This window comes from Melozone crissalis, unplaced genomic scaffold (genome assembly GCF_028551555.1).
Source record: "Melozone crissalis strain CALT ecotype California unplaced genomic scaffold, PUWL_Pcris_2 ptg000018l_1, whole genome shotgun sequence".
In the NCBI taxonomy this organism is placed as follows: Eukaryota; Metazoa; Chordata; class Aves; order Passeriformes; family Passerellidae; genus Melozone; species Melozone crissalis.
This window is the reverse complement of record NW_026535796.1, coordinates 25,956,728-25,975,210: the sequence shown is the minus strand read 5'-3', so window position 1 is coordinate 25,975,210 and position 18,483 is coordinate 25,956,728. Positions and strand designations below refer to the sequence as shown.

The window sequence follows — 18,483 nt, the reverse complement described above, 5'->3', positions numbered from 1 at the left end:
TTCTTTTTGACAGGATGAAAGTGGCTGCCACTATGGTATCTACCTTGCTTTGCAACATGGTGTTTCTGCTGGCATTTGGATTGGCTTCAGCTTTTAGCCACAGCCCCAGGACACCTGACAGGGTTACTGAAGCAGATATTCAGAGGCTGCTCCATGGGGTTATGGAGCAGTTGGGCATTGCCAGACCCCGGGTAGAATATCCAGCACACCAGGCTACCAATCTTGTTGGTCCACAGAGCATTGAAGGTACTTAATTTCTGTTTAGAGTTCTGATTTTTTTTTTAGTATGCTTTGGTAATAATTAATATTTTTTATAGATACAGAAAGAATATCCTGAGCTTGAAGTCATAGATGTCTTCATCATGTTGTTGCTTGATCATTGTTTTGAAATCACCATCCATCTTACACTTTCCTTAATGTTATGTTTTTGGTAGAAGTAGAGGGGTTTTTTGATGTACAGGCTTTGCAGAAAAAGTTATGTTGTCTTGGCATTGTCCTCAAAACAATTGGTTTGCTAAATGATTCCTGAATATTATGTATACATACATTACAAATATTTTTGTCATGAAACAAGTATTATCTGTAGAGTCCAAATTCCATGGATTTTTAGAAACATTTGCAAACCAGAAGAGATCAAGTGTTTGTGGTGCCATGTGAGATAAAGGGATAAACCTTACAGTGGGGGTGCTCCTCTCCCTGTGTCCACTCGTAGCACCTCAAAACCATGTTGCAGGGGTGAATGCTCTGGGCTCAGCTTTATTTTTTTTTTGGCCAGTACTCTGATCTCACACTGTGTAAGTTTTCCTTGGAATCATTCTTTTATGGCTATGTAAATAATTGGAAATATGTGGCTCAAATGTTAGGATGTTGGGATAATGTTTCAGTGTGTTGCTATTTTAACAGAACAAACCAGATTTTATTTTGGCATGACAGCAAGAGGTTGAAGGTATGAAACTCCAAATATTATTGTTTATGTGTGAATATCAAAACAGGGTAGACCCCCTCAACCTTTCTCTCAGAATTAAATCAGTCTGACTGTGCAGTAAGACTCCACACATCCTAAGTCTCTGTTCTTTATTTATCCTCATTCTGATCTACAGGCTGTCCTAACAAAACAAATACAACTGCTTTAATGAGGCTGAGGAGAGGATTAAAGCTGAATAGGCAGATAATTTCTACCAGATAACTGCAGACCTAAGTGTATATATATTTTTTTTCTAAGAAACTTTGATGGACACACATTTTTCTGCAAACTTAAATAACAGAGACTAAGTTTAAAGATCATAATTTGGTCTGTACCTTCTCTCCTTTATGAATGTTCACACATAGAGAAATTGGGATGGATGGTAGAAGTGAGTAATTTGAATTTCTATTTGCCTTTTTTCTCTAGACATTTTTTTAAAAAGAGAAACCTTAGAAAATATAAGCAAATCTGAATCTTTGGCAAATATTTAATCTCATCTGTTTGATGTTACTTTCTAATTACAGTGGTAGCAAAATCAGATGATGCATCTTTGTATAAGTATCAAAAGTTTTCTAGTGTTTGTTAGATTGAAGTAATGCTGGTTTTCCAGTTGTCTGTACAGTCTTCCACAAACATCAGGTTGGACAAACGTTTTCTATTTCTCCTTTTTTTTTTAATAAAAAAATCCATCTGTGTATGTCATAGAGTAAAACTAAAATATGATAAATCCAGTAGCTTTATCATATTTAACTTTCCCCTCTTGCTCAGATGAGGATGACTTTTTTTTTTTTCTCAAGCCTACCATAGGTATTTAACCATATTTAACCATAAAATTTCTGTAAAAGCGAAACTAAAAAAAGGACACTCTTCAGAAAATACACGTAGTAGCATATGCTCTCTTTTTGAACTGATCAGATAATTTTCCAGTTGACAGATTAAAAAAAAATTACATCCTTCTTGTTGATGGATTAAAAAAAAATACTACAGCTTGTTAATTGAAAGAAATTTCTGCCTTTTCTTAAGTTGGAATCTATAAACACCTGGCTTTTTGTCACTTAGCAGTATCTATAAAAAAGACTGGAAAATATAGAAAATCAAAATAGGGATTTTTAATGAGTAGCTGTGTTTCTGTACTTATTGCTCAGCTTATCACTAAAATAGTATGCCAGCCTTACTGGGCTATACTCAAGGTTTCTACAGATAAGAAAGGGGCTGCATCTATGTTAAAAGAGAACAAAAGAATAAAATAAAAAAATGCATACAACTTTTAAAAAAACACAGAAGTTAATTATTCTGTCTGGTAGGGCATTTATGAAGTAAGAGACCACACTTTTTTTTTTCTTTCCTTGCATGCTTACAATTTTGTGCCAATATTTAAGGTTTTGGGGTTTTTTTGTTTGTTTGCGGGGTTTTTTTGTTATTGTTTTATTTTCAGTTGTTTTCCTTTTTTCTGAGGACTGGAAGGGAATAAGCATGTAATGTAAATTTCAGGCCTATTACACCCTGCATAGGACAACAGTAAAAATCTCACTTAAACACATGGGGGCACCAGCAGCTCATCTTGAGCCGTTTAAAGCGCTCAACTTCATAATTGGAAATGGGAAGTCCCATTTTGCTTTTGCAAATATCATTGCCTGCCATAAATTCAGTACAACAGAAAGCCTCTTGTGTGGTTTGTTTGTTTGTGTTTGATTTAGTTGTTTTTAGTTCTTAAAACCACCCAAACAGAATGATTGTTGGTAAAGGTGCTGGCATGACAGCCCAGAGCCTGAAGTCTTCAGTCTGCAGAAAAGGCATAATGCTGTCAACTTCAGTAGCTGCATTAAATGATGTCTCTTAAATTGTGATTGTTTGCAGGTATAAAGAAGTTTTAAGAATACAATGCCTCTCAGGGAGGCTTTTGATTCTCCTGCAGAGACTCCTCATAGCTACTGGAAACAGGCTGGGGTTTATTTGATTGTTTTGAAAGGAAATGAGTATGTTTATTGTTTTAAGAAAATTTAATTACTGTTTGTCAGATTGAGATGATAAAATTCAAGAGACTCTGGAACATTATGCAAACATGTCTACTAACAACTGGTAATCAATGGCTTGTCAGCACAGCCCCTGTACAAATATCACTCTACAGCAAGCCTGCTGTCCATAAAATTATGCAGATTACTCATGCATGTTAATAGTGTCTATTCTGTTTGTATTTTACTAATAAGACAAGTAAAGGTTTTTTTATTAGTAAATAAGAGTATTACTTTGCTGTCTGTCCTGTCCTGCAAGACAGGTACTTGTTTCCTACAAGAGCAGTAAAATCTTTGTATTAGAAAGCTACTAAAACTTGCTGATGAATTCCCTCATGAAACCAGTGCAGAAATGACCTTTGCACTCATTCACTTTCACGTTAACGTGTGCTGTGCTTATGCCCCAATATATTTGGACTTCCTTGGGTGACTGCAGGTAGTAGTTGTGCCATATCTGGGGCTCAGCAAACCCAGCAGTGTGGTGGCTGCAGCTCTTTCTTGCAGTTCATGTGCTCTGTGCCAGAGCCTGTGCCAGCATCTGGAGGGAGCAGTGCTGGAATGAGGGGGAGCTGCTCAGGGCTGAGCTGGGGCACACCTCCCACAGCCAGAAAGGCTGATTTGTTTGTTGTTGTGGGTTTTGGTCTCTGTGTGTGTTGTTTTTGTTTTTTTTTAAATCTAATTAGCCCAGAAAATATTATTTCAAAATTTCATAAGGACATCTCAAACTATTAAGATTAAATTGAAGTGGCAAATTTACAGGTTTTTACACAACATATGTAAATATCTGGATTTGTATAGATTTGACTAAAAAATACCTATTTTCTTTGCATTTTGTTCAAAAAATTGTAGTGTTAAGTGTAACCAGAATTTGAGTATCAGGCAGTGATGCATGTCATAAGAGAGGTGCCTTAGACTGCTGATTTCTGAATTTAAAAGCTAATGATGGTGCTAATGACAGCAGTGACTTGCAGTGAAATCTCTTTATCTGAGTGATATGGCACAGGTCTGTGAAGAAACTGCACACAAAATGTTTCTACCTCTAACTCCACAAACAGGAAAATGATGAGGTGGTGTGACTTTATTTTTATTGAGGAAAAATCTTTGAAATTTGGCCTGTAATATCCTTGATTCCATATGAATTTATAAGCCATGAGCAGCAGTGAACAGGAAAGCCAAGCTGGTGCTTGTGCTGCTGCCAGGAGGTCACACCAGGTCACCTCAGTGTGTTTCCCAGCTTTGCCTCCTGAGGAGCAAGGGCAGGATCCAGCAAGGGCTGTGGTGTTAGCCCTGTGAGCTCTGCCATGAGTGAACTTTGGGAGCTGCCCTTCCTCGATGGCCCAGAGCTGCAGCAGGGCTGCTCCTGTGTTCTCAGTGTGGCTGGGCACGTGCAGGGGAAGTTCTCAATTCTAGTGTGCTTGTCAGAGAAGTCAGCCAAAGGAGAACAAAAGAAGAAAAGAGAATTAATCCCCATTTCTCTCTAGATCTGTTATTTGCAGGTGGATACGACTGAAGAACCCATTTAGATTTGAGGCTTTGAAACCTTCTCTTGAAACATCCTCCTCTTGTGATTGCAGGAGAGTGTGCAGGCATCAGATTCCTCTGCTGAGGAACCAAGAAGATGAAGTGACTCCAACTCTTAAAACCTCCTACTAACCCCTGTTATGTGGTACAGACTCCTGCTGCTAGTCAGAAAGTCATCTTTAAAAGATGCCACCAAAGGAAAATGAGTCCCATCTCAAGCAGGTTCTGGGAAGGATAGATGGCAGGTCTGTAGGGATTTAGAGTTAAGTAGCTTGTCATCTACCTACAGATAATTAATCAATTAGAATGGTATTTGTAGCCACAATTATTTTTTTGTGCATGTTAGTAGAGGGAAAAATCCAGTAGGAGAGGTAAGAAACCTGAAGAGGAGAGGGAACATGATAGTTTCTGTATTGTCTGATTCTTTATAGTAACTGTATTTTCTACTATTGGCAGAAGGTATAGAGAAATGTAATGTGAATCTATAAAATTCCACCTACTATTGGAATATGGTCCCAAAGTATTTTTAAAAGTCTGTCAGTGAAGGTTGGGCAAATTATGATGATCCCTTGTGTTTAAAGATTTTTTTCTCTGCTTGTCTCTCATGAGGAGATGGAGGGGGGACCTCACTGCAGTTACAGCTTCCTCATGAGGGGAAGAGGAGGGACAGGCACTGATTTTTCCTCTATGGTGAGCAGTGACAGGGCCCAAGGTAATGGTAATTGTCAATAGGCTGGATATTAGGGAAAGGTTCTTCACCCAGAGGGTGTTTGGGCACTGGAACAGGCTCCCCCGGAAGTGGTCACAGCCCCAAACCTGACAGAGTTCCAGAAGCTTCTGAACAATGCACTCAGGCACAGGGTATGACTCCTGGGGATGGTGCTGTGCAGAGTGAGGAGTTGGACTTGATGACCCCTGTGGGTCCCTTCCAACTCTACATATTCTGTGATCCTGTGAGCATGCCAGGATTTATACCTTCCTGCATTTTTTCTCAAAATAAGCTGCATTTCCCATGCTCCCACCTGAATTTTAAATTAACTTGCATTAAGAAAATACTTTTAAGTTTACTTGGTCCTATGAAGAGATTATTTGGTTCTATGAAGAGATATTTTAGAAATCTAGAAAAGAGGAGTCTCCTCCTCTTGATTTTGGTGTTGTGCCAGGAGGTAGGATCTCCGGCACTCTGCAAAGGTTTCCAGAGCTCTTCTCCCTGTGCTTGCCGTGGTGTGTGCACTCAGCAGCAGGGATGAGTGAGAAGAGTCCCAGCAGTGCTCAGCTGCAGGGATGAATGAGCAGAAGAATGTTGTCAGCTGCAGAAGCTGGTCCTTCCCCTTGGGGTGCTTTAGCCCATCAGGTCAGCTGGTCTGAGCCCCCTCTGCAGCAGCAAAGAACAGCACTGGGCCTGGTCTTATCCACCAGGGATCTTCATCTCCCCACTCCATCGCATCTTCATTGGGTGCCAGTGCTTCCATCCAAGTGCAAGAGGGGCCCCATCTTGACTGGGGTGGCTTTGCATGGCAAGGCCTCTGCTTTTGGAGTTCTGGGCTAGCACTGACTCTCCAGGGCAGAGGCTGGAGCCCTCCAGCTCTGCCCTGGGAATGCTCACAAGGAGGACATTTGAGGCATTGGGAAATCTGCCTTGTAGCAGCTGGCAGACAGGCATGGGAAGGTTTTAAACCTGCTGTTGAACCAGTTGGGGCTTTGAGCCATCTGCATGGGGAATGGAATGGAATGGAATGGATATGAGTGGGGAAATGAACATGAAAATGTTGTGACGTTCAGTGGTGCAGTAGAGACAAAACCATGGATGTTCTGGATACTTCTGGTGCATCAAGGCTTCACATTACAGGAGTGAGAAGAGTCTTTTTCTCTGAATGCGTTGACACTGATGGAGCATTTGGACTTCTCGTGCAGCTGGTCTCAAGTGAATAAAGTGCTAGTGAATAAAGTCTCACAGTCTTTCACTGGCACATTTGCATTTATAGGATTGAAATAATGTCCCATCCCTCATGGGATAAAGGAGGTCACTGTTTTCCTTTCGCTGCTGTGTTTCCCAGAACCACATGCTGCACGCGTGGTCAGTAGTGAGGTTGTGCTGTGGCAGTGACAGGAGGGTGCAGTTTGCTGGCTTTGTTTCATTTTTTCTCACTCTGCTGGTGTGTGGGGGCTGCAAGGCAGGGTGGCAGAGGGGCCCCTGTCTCTGTGCTGCACGATGCACTGTGTGTGTGACACTGTGTGTCAGCTTATTCATGTGCTGAAGTGCAAGAGCCGCTGCTCAGCTGAAGGACAAGTTAATATAGCCCATCAGAGGACTGTTCAACCAAGGCAGACATAACAGTTTTCTCTTTTTTTGCTTTGTCAGCAAGTGGCTGCTGGATTTTTTTTTGTTGTGTATACAATTTGAATAATAATGATATATAAGCTACTGTTACAAATTTATTGTGAGAGGCATGGGCATTATTTTGGTCCTATTTCACAATAAGAGCCTCTAATATCTTAAATATTTGTACTGTTTGTAATTAAAATATTGGATAAAACTGAATTCTTTGCTGAAAGCAAGGTCAGTAATTGTACGATTTGTGTGCTTAAGGCTTTAGAAAAAAATGCCCCTCTGCAGAGAAATAGAAAATTAGTCTTTATAGTTTTAAGAAACTTTGTGTCATTAAGGAGAAGACAAGCCAAGTCTGGAATGCCTGAGCATGTATAGCTGTAGTGTTTTTGTGTTTCTCGAGGCATGCTCTTGAATGGTTAAGGAAGTTGGCTAGGTTTGCATTTTTCCATTCTTTGTTCTCCTATGCTTTTTCTCCTTCCCTATTCTCTTATTTAGCAGCTTCTGTGGAATAGACAAAATGTGATCATTTATAATTTTTTCAGTTCTTCTCACTTCCTGTGCTTAATCAATTTCAGCAAGCAGGATAGGACTCTAGGATGAAGCTAGCAGAATTATAATTACAGCATTGGGCCTTTAAAGCCCTTTGAAGTGTTAGAAAGGGTAGGGAAAATGTAAATGCATTTTCTGCATTCAGGATCTTTTGAGAGTTTACATGATGATGGTCCTGCAGATAATAAAAGAAAAAGCAAGTTTGTGGGTGGTGTCGCAGTTTAACATGTAAGAGCACTGGGGAGCATTCTGTCAAACCTGCCTTCCACCAGGGAGATGTTCCTTTTGAACGTGACAATGACACAACAAATGTAGATACAGCAAGGTGACTGGGGATGAAAGTGCGAGACAGTATGGGAAGCTGTCACTTCACATAGGAAGAAGGAAAAAGATGTATTTCTGATGTGTTGGGGAGACATTGTGAACAATCTTGAAGATTTTTTTTTGTGATAGGAACAAATAGTCCAGATTAACAAAAGATTTTGCAAAGTAGGAAGTATGGTATTACATCTCTGATTAATATGTGTTTTCTCCCTTGGGAACCTTGGGCAAATGAGAAAAGCTGTATCAGGCTTCTCTTGCAGCTCAAGTGTGCTTGGAGTTTGTACAGGTTGAGATAAGAGATGTGATTTTTGCTCAGGGAGAAGACCCCCTGTGAATCTATGAGGGGCTTGGACACTCTCAGGCACCTAGTGTGACTTGCTAAGTAAAAGGCTTTAACTTGGGATTTGGGATTTGTTTACTCACAACACATGCTTATTATCCTTCCTATTTCATATCTCTGTGCTAAGATTGGCCAGACTACCTCTTTTCTGAATTTGTGGTTGGGGAAACTCTTCCTTCACTGTGACATGGGAAATGGTTTCAATGAGACTAAAAGGCAAATTTGTCTTCTTGTTTCTCTTTAAATATTCTGCAAAATTTTTTCACTCTTGAAAATCCATTCTCATTGACTTTGTTAAACTGACTCTTCTGGGGGACAGCACTGCCTGTTTGTGTTTGACATGGAGGATTGCTCTCCACAGGTTTGTTCTCAGTGCTTTGCATGACCAATAGATGGGTAGCAGCAGCTAAAACTTCAGTGGACTAACAGCATTTCCATTGGATGTGTTTGATCAGGGAAATATTCGATACCTGGAAGAAATTAGTTGTTTTTCATGTTTCTTTTTCCTTTTTTTTTTTTTTTTTTGTCCTCCAGGAATGGAGTGGTTGTGTTGTCTGCATGGGTTGGACACTACTGCTCTTACAAAGAAATGAGCTGAAATGTATGCACATTAAACTTGTAATCATTCCAGGGATCTCTAACTGAAATCAGCTGATCAAATACTTTTTCAGAACTATAATAATGGTAGAGGCATTGTTCTATTTTTTTGTTTACCACCCTGCAGCAGTTCAAGACTAGTGCTAGATGACTGCATATATGCATGTATTTTAAATGAAATTCAAAGCTTACTTAGGACAATGCTGATCTTAGCCCAAGAGATCTAAACCTCTAGTTTATCCTGTAGGAATGTGAAATACCTAATAACAAATGCTCACAAAAATCCTGCACATGAAAGGGAGCTGATTGTTTTGGAGTGTTTTCTTTGTTAGTATGCAACACAGAAAAGCCTGTTCATCTAAGTAAGGAGACATGGAAAAAAGCACAGATTTATCTAGCTCATCCTTCCTCAGTACAAGGGTATTGTCTGTACTACTCTGGATTTTTGGTAGTCCAAGTTTGAATAATTTAACAATAATATCTCTCATGATTCCTCTGGATAGGAAATAATGAAAAGTTTCTTGGTATTGAGTTGCCTTGTCTTTTTCTTTCAGGCTCTGCCTCAAAGTTCAAGAAACTGATCTTCTGCTATTTTTGTAGCTGACTGTATATGTTTGTTTTCCAATATTTTGATTTGGTAGCTGCAGTGTATTTAATCCTAATGTTTCTTAAAATCAGTAATTTTATGATACCAAAACTAATGCAACTAATGAGAGTTACTGTAATAGTACCCCAACCTCATATATTCATAATTTCATTTTTATTATTGTAGTCTTTGCTGAGTGTACTATTTATCAGAGTTTATAAGACATGAGCTCTACTGATGCTATTAAATCACTCAAGTGTGCTAAATTATGGCACCAGAGGAGGTGCTATTGGCTGCAGCTCTTTTGGAAAGAAAGGAAAAACCCTCAAATGATCCTGGACATTTATACCTAAAGGAAACAATCCTTTATATTAATATAAAAAGATTGGTTTGTACTCAGTCAAGGGAATTCTTGGCAGTCGGTTTAAACTTACATGTATATATAGCACACTGGAGCCTGCTAAGTACCTCTGTTTTCTTTATGGATGGAGCTTTGGTGCCAAGAGGTCTGCACCACATGCAAGCACAGATAGGCTTCTATCTGAAGGATTATTTGATGGATTATCTGATGGATTGTCCCATAGTGAGCCCCATTATGTACAGGATGTTCAAACACGTATTGATTACGTGCTCCCGTAGTTTACAGCAGAATCATAACCTGGTGCTTTTAAGTACATACATGTAATCAGTCTTCATGTGGAGGAACTCAGGACAAAAGAAGTATTTTATGCTATATATTAGACATGATATTAAATTACATTAGGTTAAATGTATGTTATAGTTTTTTTTAACCTCATCACCATAGCATTATTGTGTTATGAGTGTGATTTTTGTGTGGGCTATGGACTAAAGGTGTTATAAAGCTCACAGTGGGGATAGTGCTGTTCTGGTTTTAGTACCAGGTCTCGTGGCAGCTACATGCCAAATTCCCATGTAACAGAGATGCAGTTTTTTTATAGAGGTGGTTTTATGTTTTGTTACATATCTTTTCTGCAACACTGCATTACAGAATAAGAGACTTCTCCTTGAGGGGGAAAATTAGCACATTGATTAGATTTTAGTCCATTGTGCAAATAAAATGGAAATATATGTGCTTATAGACTAATTTTCTTTGCTATAATGCCAACATCCAGCTGGTCATTTGCAAAATCAATTTGCAAAATTTGCTTCAACTGCCATTTCTAAATGTAGAAATGAATACAAAATTTGAATTTTGTATTAAGAGTGCCTTCTGTTAGCAATTTTTGCAAGTGATTAAGTTAGCTCACAATGTTTGGCTATATAAAAGATGATTTAGGCTGGTAATATTTATTCGTAATTTGGGACAGGAGTACTTGAATGATTCTTTTGGAGCAACTTGCATGTTCAGAGGCTTTATGCACATCTTCTGGATCTATGAAAAATAAATAAATTTGAAATAAGACTATTTGGTGATACTATGGTGATTTTGCTATTGACCCAAGCAGTTGTGTCTGCATTCATTCTTTAACTCATATTTTCCAATTGTTCAAATTCCTTCTTCTCTCAATTCATTGTTAGTAGAATTTATATGTTGACTGTATGTTGTTATCCCTCATTATATAGGGCTTAAAAAAAAAAATACTTTGCTGTCACACAACCAACTCCATTGCTGCAGTGTGTGTGGTGGATGTCTTTGTCAGGGAGAAAGAACATGCTTGAAACTAACATATTATGTCTGAAATTCAAAAGAATAGTGTACAATAGTATTTAAAAAAGCTCCACAAGCAGCTGGGGTTTAGCCTGTGGATGCATTTGGCCAGTAAGGCATGCAGAAAAGATCTGGGACAGATAATTATTTGTAGAGAGGCATGGAGAGAGAGCCTGAGCTTGGTTCTCAAACCTTCAGTGGCAGGCCCTGCTTGTCAAAGGCAGGGCACCACTGAGGTGTGTGGGAGGTGGGCACAGCACAGCAGTGTTGGGTGCAGGTGCCCAAGCACAGCAGGCCCAGCGCTGTGTCCTCTGCCACTGGCTTACAAACCTGCTGCACTCTGCTGCTGTAACCCTGCAGTGATGCTGCTCTGGGTCCCACGGGGAAAATCTTGTATGCTAAAGTGTGAAGTCACTGCCTGGGATGCTTTGTAACACACTGACTACTGTGGAGGTATATGTGAGCAAGAATTCCCATCAACAACAGGGACTCTTCACCACTTTTCATCATTACAACAGGAAATGCAAATTTACATTTAAGAATTGGTTTCATTTAATAATATTTTTTTCTAGATGTACACAACCAAATTTGCTGGAATGCTCTGGGCCCCTAAGGACCTTAAAATCTTAAGCCCTCTTGGGACTTAATTTATTAATGTATTTCTAGGCTGTGCAGGTAGTGTTTCTTTCTACAGCATCATTGACATTGTCTTCCTACCATGATGCCAATATCTCCTATTGTTAGTTGCCATGATGAACAGTAATAGTATCAGTGACAGAGGATAATTGTGCTTTAGATATATCAGGTTTCATGATGTCTATTTCTTTGCATTTTCTTGCCTAAAATTTTCATAGTTACAGAAAAAAACAACCATAAGACCAATAATATGTGTTTCCTAGTTTCATGTTTAATTATCTAAGTTACTGGATTTAGGTCATATGGTTATGTTTCTAAAAGAGATACTTGAAATCTAAACTTGGATTTGTCTCTAAAACAATTATATATATGTAAAGAGAGATATTATATTTTAAATTGAAGTGTAGATTACTTGCACCAGCTAAAGTAATTACACTTTAATCTCGTGAAACGACTATGCATAAATTGTCTTTGCTAGGTGGTGCTCATGAGGGTCTCCAGCACTTGGGTCCTTATGGCAATATCCCAAACATCGTGGCTGAGCTGACAGGAGACAATGTGCCAAAGGATTTCAGTGAAGATCAAGGATATCCTGACCCTCCAAATCCCTGCCCTATTGGAAAAACAGGTAATTCAGCTCTGCCCTTTGTACCTCTGGCTTCACTGTACATCATCCTGTCTTTCAGCACTGTACAGCCTGTCATCAGAAATGAGGGTTTTTTTCATTCTATGCCCCAGGACAAGAACTGTTAAGAAATTGGGTGTTTTACTGTTTAAGATGAGCTTTTTTTTTTTTAATCTTTTCTTAAGAATATGTGCATATCCTGTATTGCTGTATGACACTGGAGAAGGTGGAAGAAATCATCTTGATCTCAGAGTAGAAGATAGTGAGATTTATGAGAGCATCATGTTCCCAAAGGAGTTCATTTTTAAGCTGGCCCCTGAAAAAAGTTATTCTGTACAGATGAGATTTACCCTTATTTTAGAGACTCTCATTGTGCCAAGAGGAATGAAACTGTCTGCCCTGATCTCCAACCCAGACCATGAGTCAATATTTAAGATCCCTCGGCTCCAATCCATGCAGCTTTACAGCTCATCTGTGCCAGAAGAGGGGAGCTGCAGGGCTGGCTGGGCAGGGCAGCCTCCAGAGCAGAGCGGGGCCGGCACTCGCGGGGTGTCCGTCTGTCTGTCCGTCTGTCCCCAGGCCGACACTGCGCCGGCACCGAGCCTGGGGGCTGCTACCCAAGGGTCACTGAAGCAGCCCTGCGTGTGCACGATGCACGCATACCCTGAGAGAATGGGTCCCCTTCCTCTTGCTTGAGCCAAGGAATGGCTTCCAGGACTGAAAGCAGTAGTAAAACACCCATTGGCTGCCTTGGGACCTGGAACTGGGAATGAGAGCTCTGATTTTTTATTTGTCAGCTAAGAGATCCTTTCAAAATGTTTTCTGTTTAGTCTTCTTTTATATTATTTGGATTATGCAGAACAGTTGTCAGTATTCTTATTTAAAATGTTCTAGCTATCTTAGAATTAATAAGAAGATAATATTTGTTATAAAAGTTTTTTCACTGTGAAGTGTTTTTGCATTTCATTCAAAAATTTGACAGCATTTCAAATAGTCCTCCCTTACTGTTTCCTGTTACATCATTTGGTGATGATGCTTTCATCTCTTCTGGAATAATACCTCATCTTCCAATTTGTTGTCTGACAAGTTGCAAATGATGGGTTTAGATTTTCTCACACACACAAGCACACACATGAACTTTCTATCTTCCGTGCTTGCCCATTAGACTTTTGTTCATGATTAGATACATAAACTAAAAACATGGCATCCAGGGAAATGCCTTTGAAAATCCCTTCCATTTTTTTGTCTTGGGTGAAATAAAAGTTGTTAGCTAAGCTAATACAGTCAGATCTGAATGGGGGGAATTTGCAGGGAAGTGCTGCCTGCTCAGATAAATGGCTCTGTCATAGGTATGCTGTGAGTGAAGATAGTATCTGCTAGGATTAGAGTAAAATGTTTTTCAGAGCCTTAAATGGAAATTCAAGTGGTGACTGTATTATGCATACAAATTACCAGAGGCCTTCCTCAATCAGGTCTGTGGATTTGCTTAATGGAAAACAATTTTTCCAGTTACTGTCTACATATGCACATTCCACAGCAGGAATGCATAAGCCTGGAGCAGCTGAGTGGAAGACTTTGGATTAGCAGTCATAGAGGACACCCATGTGTCCAGCTGCCCTTTGTGTTTTCTACCAAAAGACACAAATGCTCTGAGGTCTACCACACTTCTGTTGTCACCTGTTTCTCTCTTGATATAACCTTGCCCCTGATGAGACTGAAATGATTTCTAAATGTTTTAATAGTTTCTGAGTTACTGAGCCAGTATGAAGAGTTTTCCCCTGTTTTCTATTGGCAATTTTATTTTTTACCAGTCCCAATGAGAAAAGAGAGAAAGCTGGATCTGTTGAACTCAGAATAACCTCCTCAGGTCATTCAATCAAGTGAGTCTTAAGTCAAGGCTTTACCCACATCTGAGGGAAAAAGACAATCTCTCTGCAGATCTTTTTACATGATGACACACAAGGACAGAAGGGAAAGTCCACAGGTGTGTGCTCTGGAGTGCCTTGCTCTGGCAGCTGCAGCTGTTTGAATGCCCAGCATCATGCCCTGGCTGGTAGGATCTCCTTGGGTATGTCTGAGAGGAACTTGGACTGCAAGCTCCCCATGCTGGCTAAGCAGTGGGAGCTCCAGGAGCAGACTCTGTCCAAAAAGCTACTCTGGCCTCAAGTTACTGAACCTTTGTGTCAGCTAAAGATGACTTACTTTGGTAAAAAGACCCCAAGTTGATTTTTAAAAGGATATAATCTTGATGTGACACTGCCCACAAAACCATCCATTATGGTTATAGGGGGTTTCTGGACCAATTAGATTAGTTACCAATCTACAGAAATGTTTTCATCATAAAACTTCTCCTACATAGCATTTTTATGAGGTCTTATGATGCAGAAATGATTTTCAGCCAGTTTGAACAAAGTAGCAAACCAGAAATGGAGCTCCAGGAAGAGCTAGCTACCCAGTGAAAGAATTTCTGTCTTTGCTCACAGCACTGCTTTACCATGACTTTCAAAAGTATTGACTTGCTGATTTCTAAAATGATTTGTGGGCATTTAAAAGGGAAAAGAATATCTCTTCTGAATCAGAACAGGACGCAATTCTAGTTAAAATCAAGTGCAATAACTAAAAGAAAAACATAAAGGAGGGAAAGAGCTTGGAAAATAAACTTCAGTTTTCATTAAGTTGTGAGGATTTTTTTTTAAATAAATACATTCTGAAAAATTTGTTTCAAAAGAAAAAAAAAACCCTGGTATTTTCCAGTCATCCAGTTCTTTATGTTTTTTTAATTGCATGATTGCATTTAAGAAGTTTGCTGACTAATGTGGCACATATTGTGTGTTTCAAAGCTACTGAGCACTCAGTGCTTTCTTTTGCAGTTGATGATGGGTGTCTGGAAAACACCCCAGACACAGCAGAGTTCAGCAGGGAATACCAGCTGCACCAACACCTTTTTGATCCAGAGCATGACTATCCCAACAGGGGCAAGTGGGTGAGTACATGCTTCTTGCTTATTTTTGTTGCATGTGAAACTGGGTATTGTCTGCTGTGTGGGACACTATGAAACCATGAGGACAATATTGTCCTTAATGCTGGAAAAGTTATCACCCTGAGGAAAACGTCTCGAAAAAGGTGAACTTGGCCTGAAAAACAGAAATTGTGCTTGTGATTGATAAACACCCCAGAAAAACAGAAAGCAGAAATCCTTGTTCTATTATCTGTCCCAAAGCATGACAGCTTGATAAGTGCAAAAAACCACATTTCAAATTACAGTGAACATGCAGCCAAAATTAGTGCAGATTTTAAGATTTCAAAACATAAAATGGCCTTAATCTGAAGGAATATCCAGGTTCAGTGACTATTCACTGTTCAGCTACATATATAAGAAATAGAAAGAAAATACAGATAGATGGAGTTCAGCAGCTTAAAACAGCTTAAAAAATCTAGGATGACAATTTGCCTTAATAAATCCTCCTCACCTTAAGGATTTTAGAGGACTTGATGCTGCTTCTTCCTCTAGTCAGGTTATGCACTGTATTATATTGAACACCTATTTGACACATCACATGTAATAAACACAGTGAGCTACACTAAGGGCAAGAATCTTGCTCCGAGCATACAAGGACTTTAATAACTGCAGCTAGACTACTTCTGCAGGCCAGAGGCTCCAAGGAAAGCTCTGCCACTTAATCTTGGATTACATCAGTTAAAATGTCCAATCCCAAATCCATTTTCAGGCGCCAGGAAAACAATAACAATGATCATAATTTATGCTTGTAGAGCAAATAATGAAATCTCATTTTACATTGTTATAACACTTCACTGAAGATTGCACTAAACCAGTGCTCTGTAAGCACACATCGATAAATGGACATGTTTGGCAGTCTCTTCTCCTGCTGTAATTTTGAGACAATGATTCATCTTCATAATCAAACTAGTATAAGATTTATAGTCTTAATTACTTATGTGAGTGCTAAATTTCTGGAGAGAATCATGCCAAAAATCCAAATTTTGGAAACTTGTTGCATTCTAAGTAATTACCATCAAAGGTTTTCATTTAAAAAACACCAGATGGTGGACATTCTTATTTATGCCAGATAAGGCTGTTAGTTTTCCTATTATTCATGAGTACTTTACTTCCGTAATACCATTCTGAAGACTACAAAGGCACTTCTGTAAATCTTTGTCCTATAGAAATATTTCAGAATCAAGCATACATACTGTGTTGTCATCAGCAACATATATACTTAATAAATGATAGTAAATCATTAGTGAATCCTGGGCTTTTTTGTGTCTCCATCCATCACTACTAATTCAGGAGAAAAAGCTGCTCATGTATGGATTAAAACACTTCTGGGTACTAAACAGTAATCATATTTAGCTGCAGCTTAGCCAAGTCCAGATCTTTTTAATTAGTGATGAAACAGCTGGTCATGTGCATGAGCAAATATTCTGCTGAGATCCAGGAGAACAACCCTGGTCATCTCCTAATTAGATATTGGCAAATGGTAAAAATATAAATACAGTGGTATCTTTTTGTGGCTGGAGTTTTTATTTTTAATTCTCTGGAAAAATCGGGTAAACACTCTAAAAATTAGCCGTTTGCTTATAAAGCAGAGCTGAAGTAGATCAGATCTTTTAGGGCACTCACTGTTGTCTGCAGTGAGTTGTAAATGACCCACACAGCTGGCAGTGGGCTGCCTAGTGGGTAGCTGTGTATCCTCACCCTCCCGCTGCCCCCAGCGCCTAAAATTCCCTCTGCCCACAACAGTTTTTTCCTGCTTCTCCTGTTGAAGAGCCCGGGGCCGGGGACAGTGGTGGTTGTGTGCTCACAGACTGTGTTTCCAGCAGCTCTTGCCAGCTGAGTGGGCACCAGGCTGTCATCACCAGCTGCAGCTCCTGCAGCCCGTGTCTGCTGGGCCCATGGAGGCTGGCATGTGCTCCCAGCTCCTGGGAAGCCTCTCCCCAGCCTTTTGCTACCACTGTGTGCTTGAGGAAGTGCTACAGCTCCCCGTGAGCCAACATGCGTTCCTCAGTGTAACCACAGAAAAACCCAGATTCCATTAGCAGGTCATAAAAAAAGGACCTGTTTGTCCTCCTGGGACAGAAACAGGTTTGTTGGGTTGTTTTGGTGACACACTGTCATGCTTGCAGAGCTGTGGGACCTCTGCAGTATGCTGTGAATAGCACACATTTTGTAAGGGTCAAGCCAGTCTAGAAGCTGTCTCATGCAGCAAAGTACATGGTTATGCAGATGCTAAATATTACGTGTAAACACTGCTAATACATCTGCAGATACAAATATATAAATCATAATAAATATATACTGGGTTAGGAGTGGGAAGAATTTTTCTGTCTTTGGGACAGCTCCCCATATATCAATATGCTGGCCAGTGAGAAGTCTCAGGAACAGACTCTGTTTATAGAGTGAGATCCATGGCTTGTACTCTCCTCCCCTCTCCTCATATGGGGAAAACGCAAAGGGGACATTGGAAATTGTAGGATGAGTGACTTTTGGAGTTTTCTATCCTTGTGTACATCTATAGTTTCTAAGATTTCATAGTTTTTTCCCCCAGTTCAGGCTCTTCCTTATAGGACATACACACTTTCTGTGTGCCTTTCTTGCGTCTTGCAGGTTGGCTCTTTGGATGGTTTGAAGAAGTGTTGTTGGCATCCAGAAACACTTGCACAAAGATAATTTACACTATACAATTTACAGTCAAGTGTAAAAACTTCTTACATATTTGGTTGATTTGAAGCATTTTAACTTCTGATTTTTTTCCACCCAAATCCCAGCGTGTGGTACTCTAATCCAAGTAGCCAAGAGGATACAAAGGAAGCTCCAGGAGTGAGGGAGAAGTAGAAAATCACATGCAGCATGTCTCTACATGAGGTGTATCTTTAACTGAAGAAAAGTCTGTGCCTTCATCCTTCACAACCTCTCAGTGAAGGATGAACACTTCATGGGCAGATTTAGGTGGCTGATGAGGTCAGGCCATTACGCAGTGGAACATATTTTCAGGATTGCTGTTATCTACAAGTATGTTCTTAGCTCATGCTCCACAACCATATTTGCTTTGTACTCCACATAATGCTACAGCAGTACTTAGGGTCTTAAAACATTTTCTCAAACAGACTAAACAAAATATGGTTTCCTAGAGCAGGGATAGTTCAATTGTAAGAAATTATCCAGAATGACAGAAATGCTAGCTCCAGTAGTCCATGAAATTATTTTTATTTCAGAAACACCCTTTTTCCTCTCATGAAAGTACAAGGTCAAATACTTTAGAAAGAGAAGCTTTGATGGTGCTTTGTTTCCTAAGCAGAATTAATTCAT

General features: G+C 39.6%; 1 protein-coding gene across 5 annotated transcripts in view; it reads left to right on the top strand.

The window, feature by feature from the left end:
* LOC128936215 (neuroendocrine protein 7B2-like) overlaps positions 1–18,483 on the top strand; it is a 39,742-nt gene that overhangs the window by 15,139 nt on the left and 6,120 nt on the right. For all 5 annotated transcript variants that reach the window (XM_054274973.1, XM_054274972.1, XM_054274969.1 and 2 more), the window contains 3 exons: positions 14–246; positions 12,009–12,158; positions 15,026–15,138. In XM_054274973.1, coding sequence (XP_054130948.1) covers positions 14–246; positions 12,009–12,158; positions 15,026–15,138 — 496 coding nt within the window. The remainder of the gene's footprint in view (positions 1–13; positions 247–12,008; positions 12,159–15,025; positions 15,139–18,483) is intronic.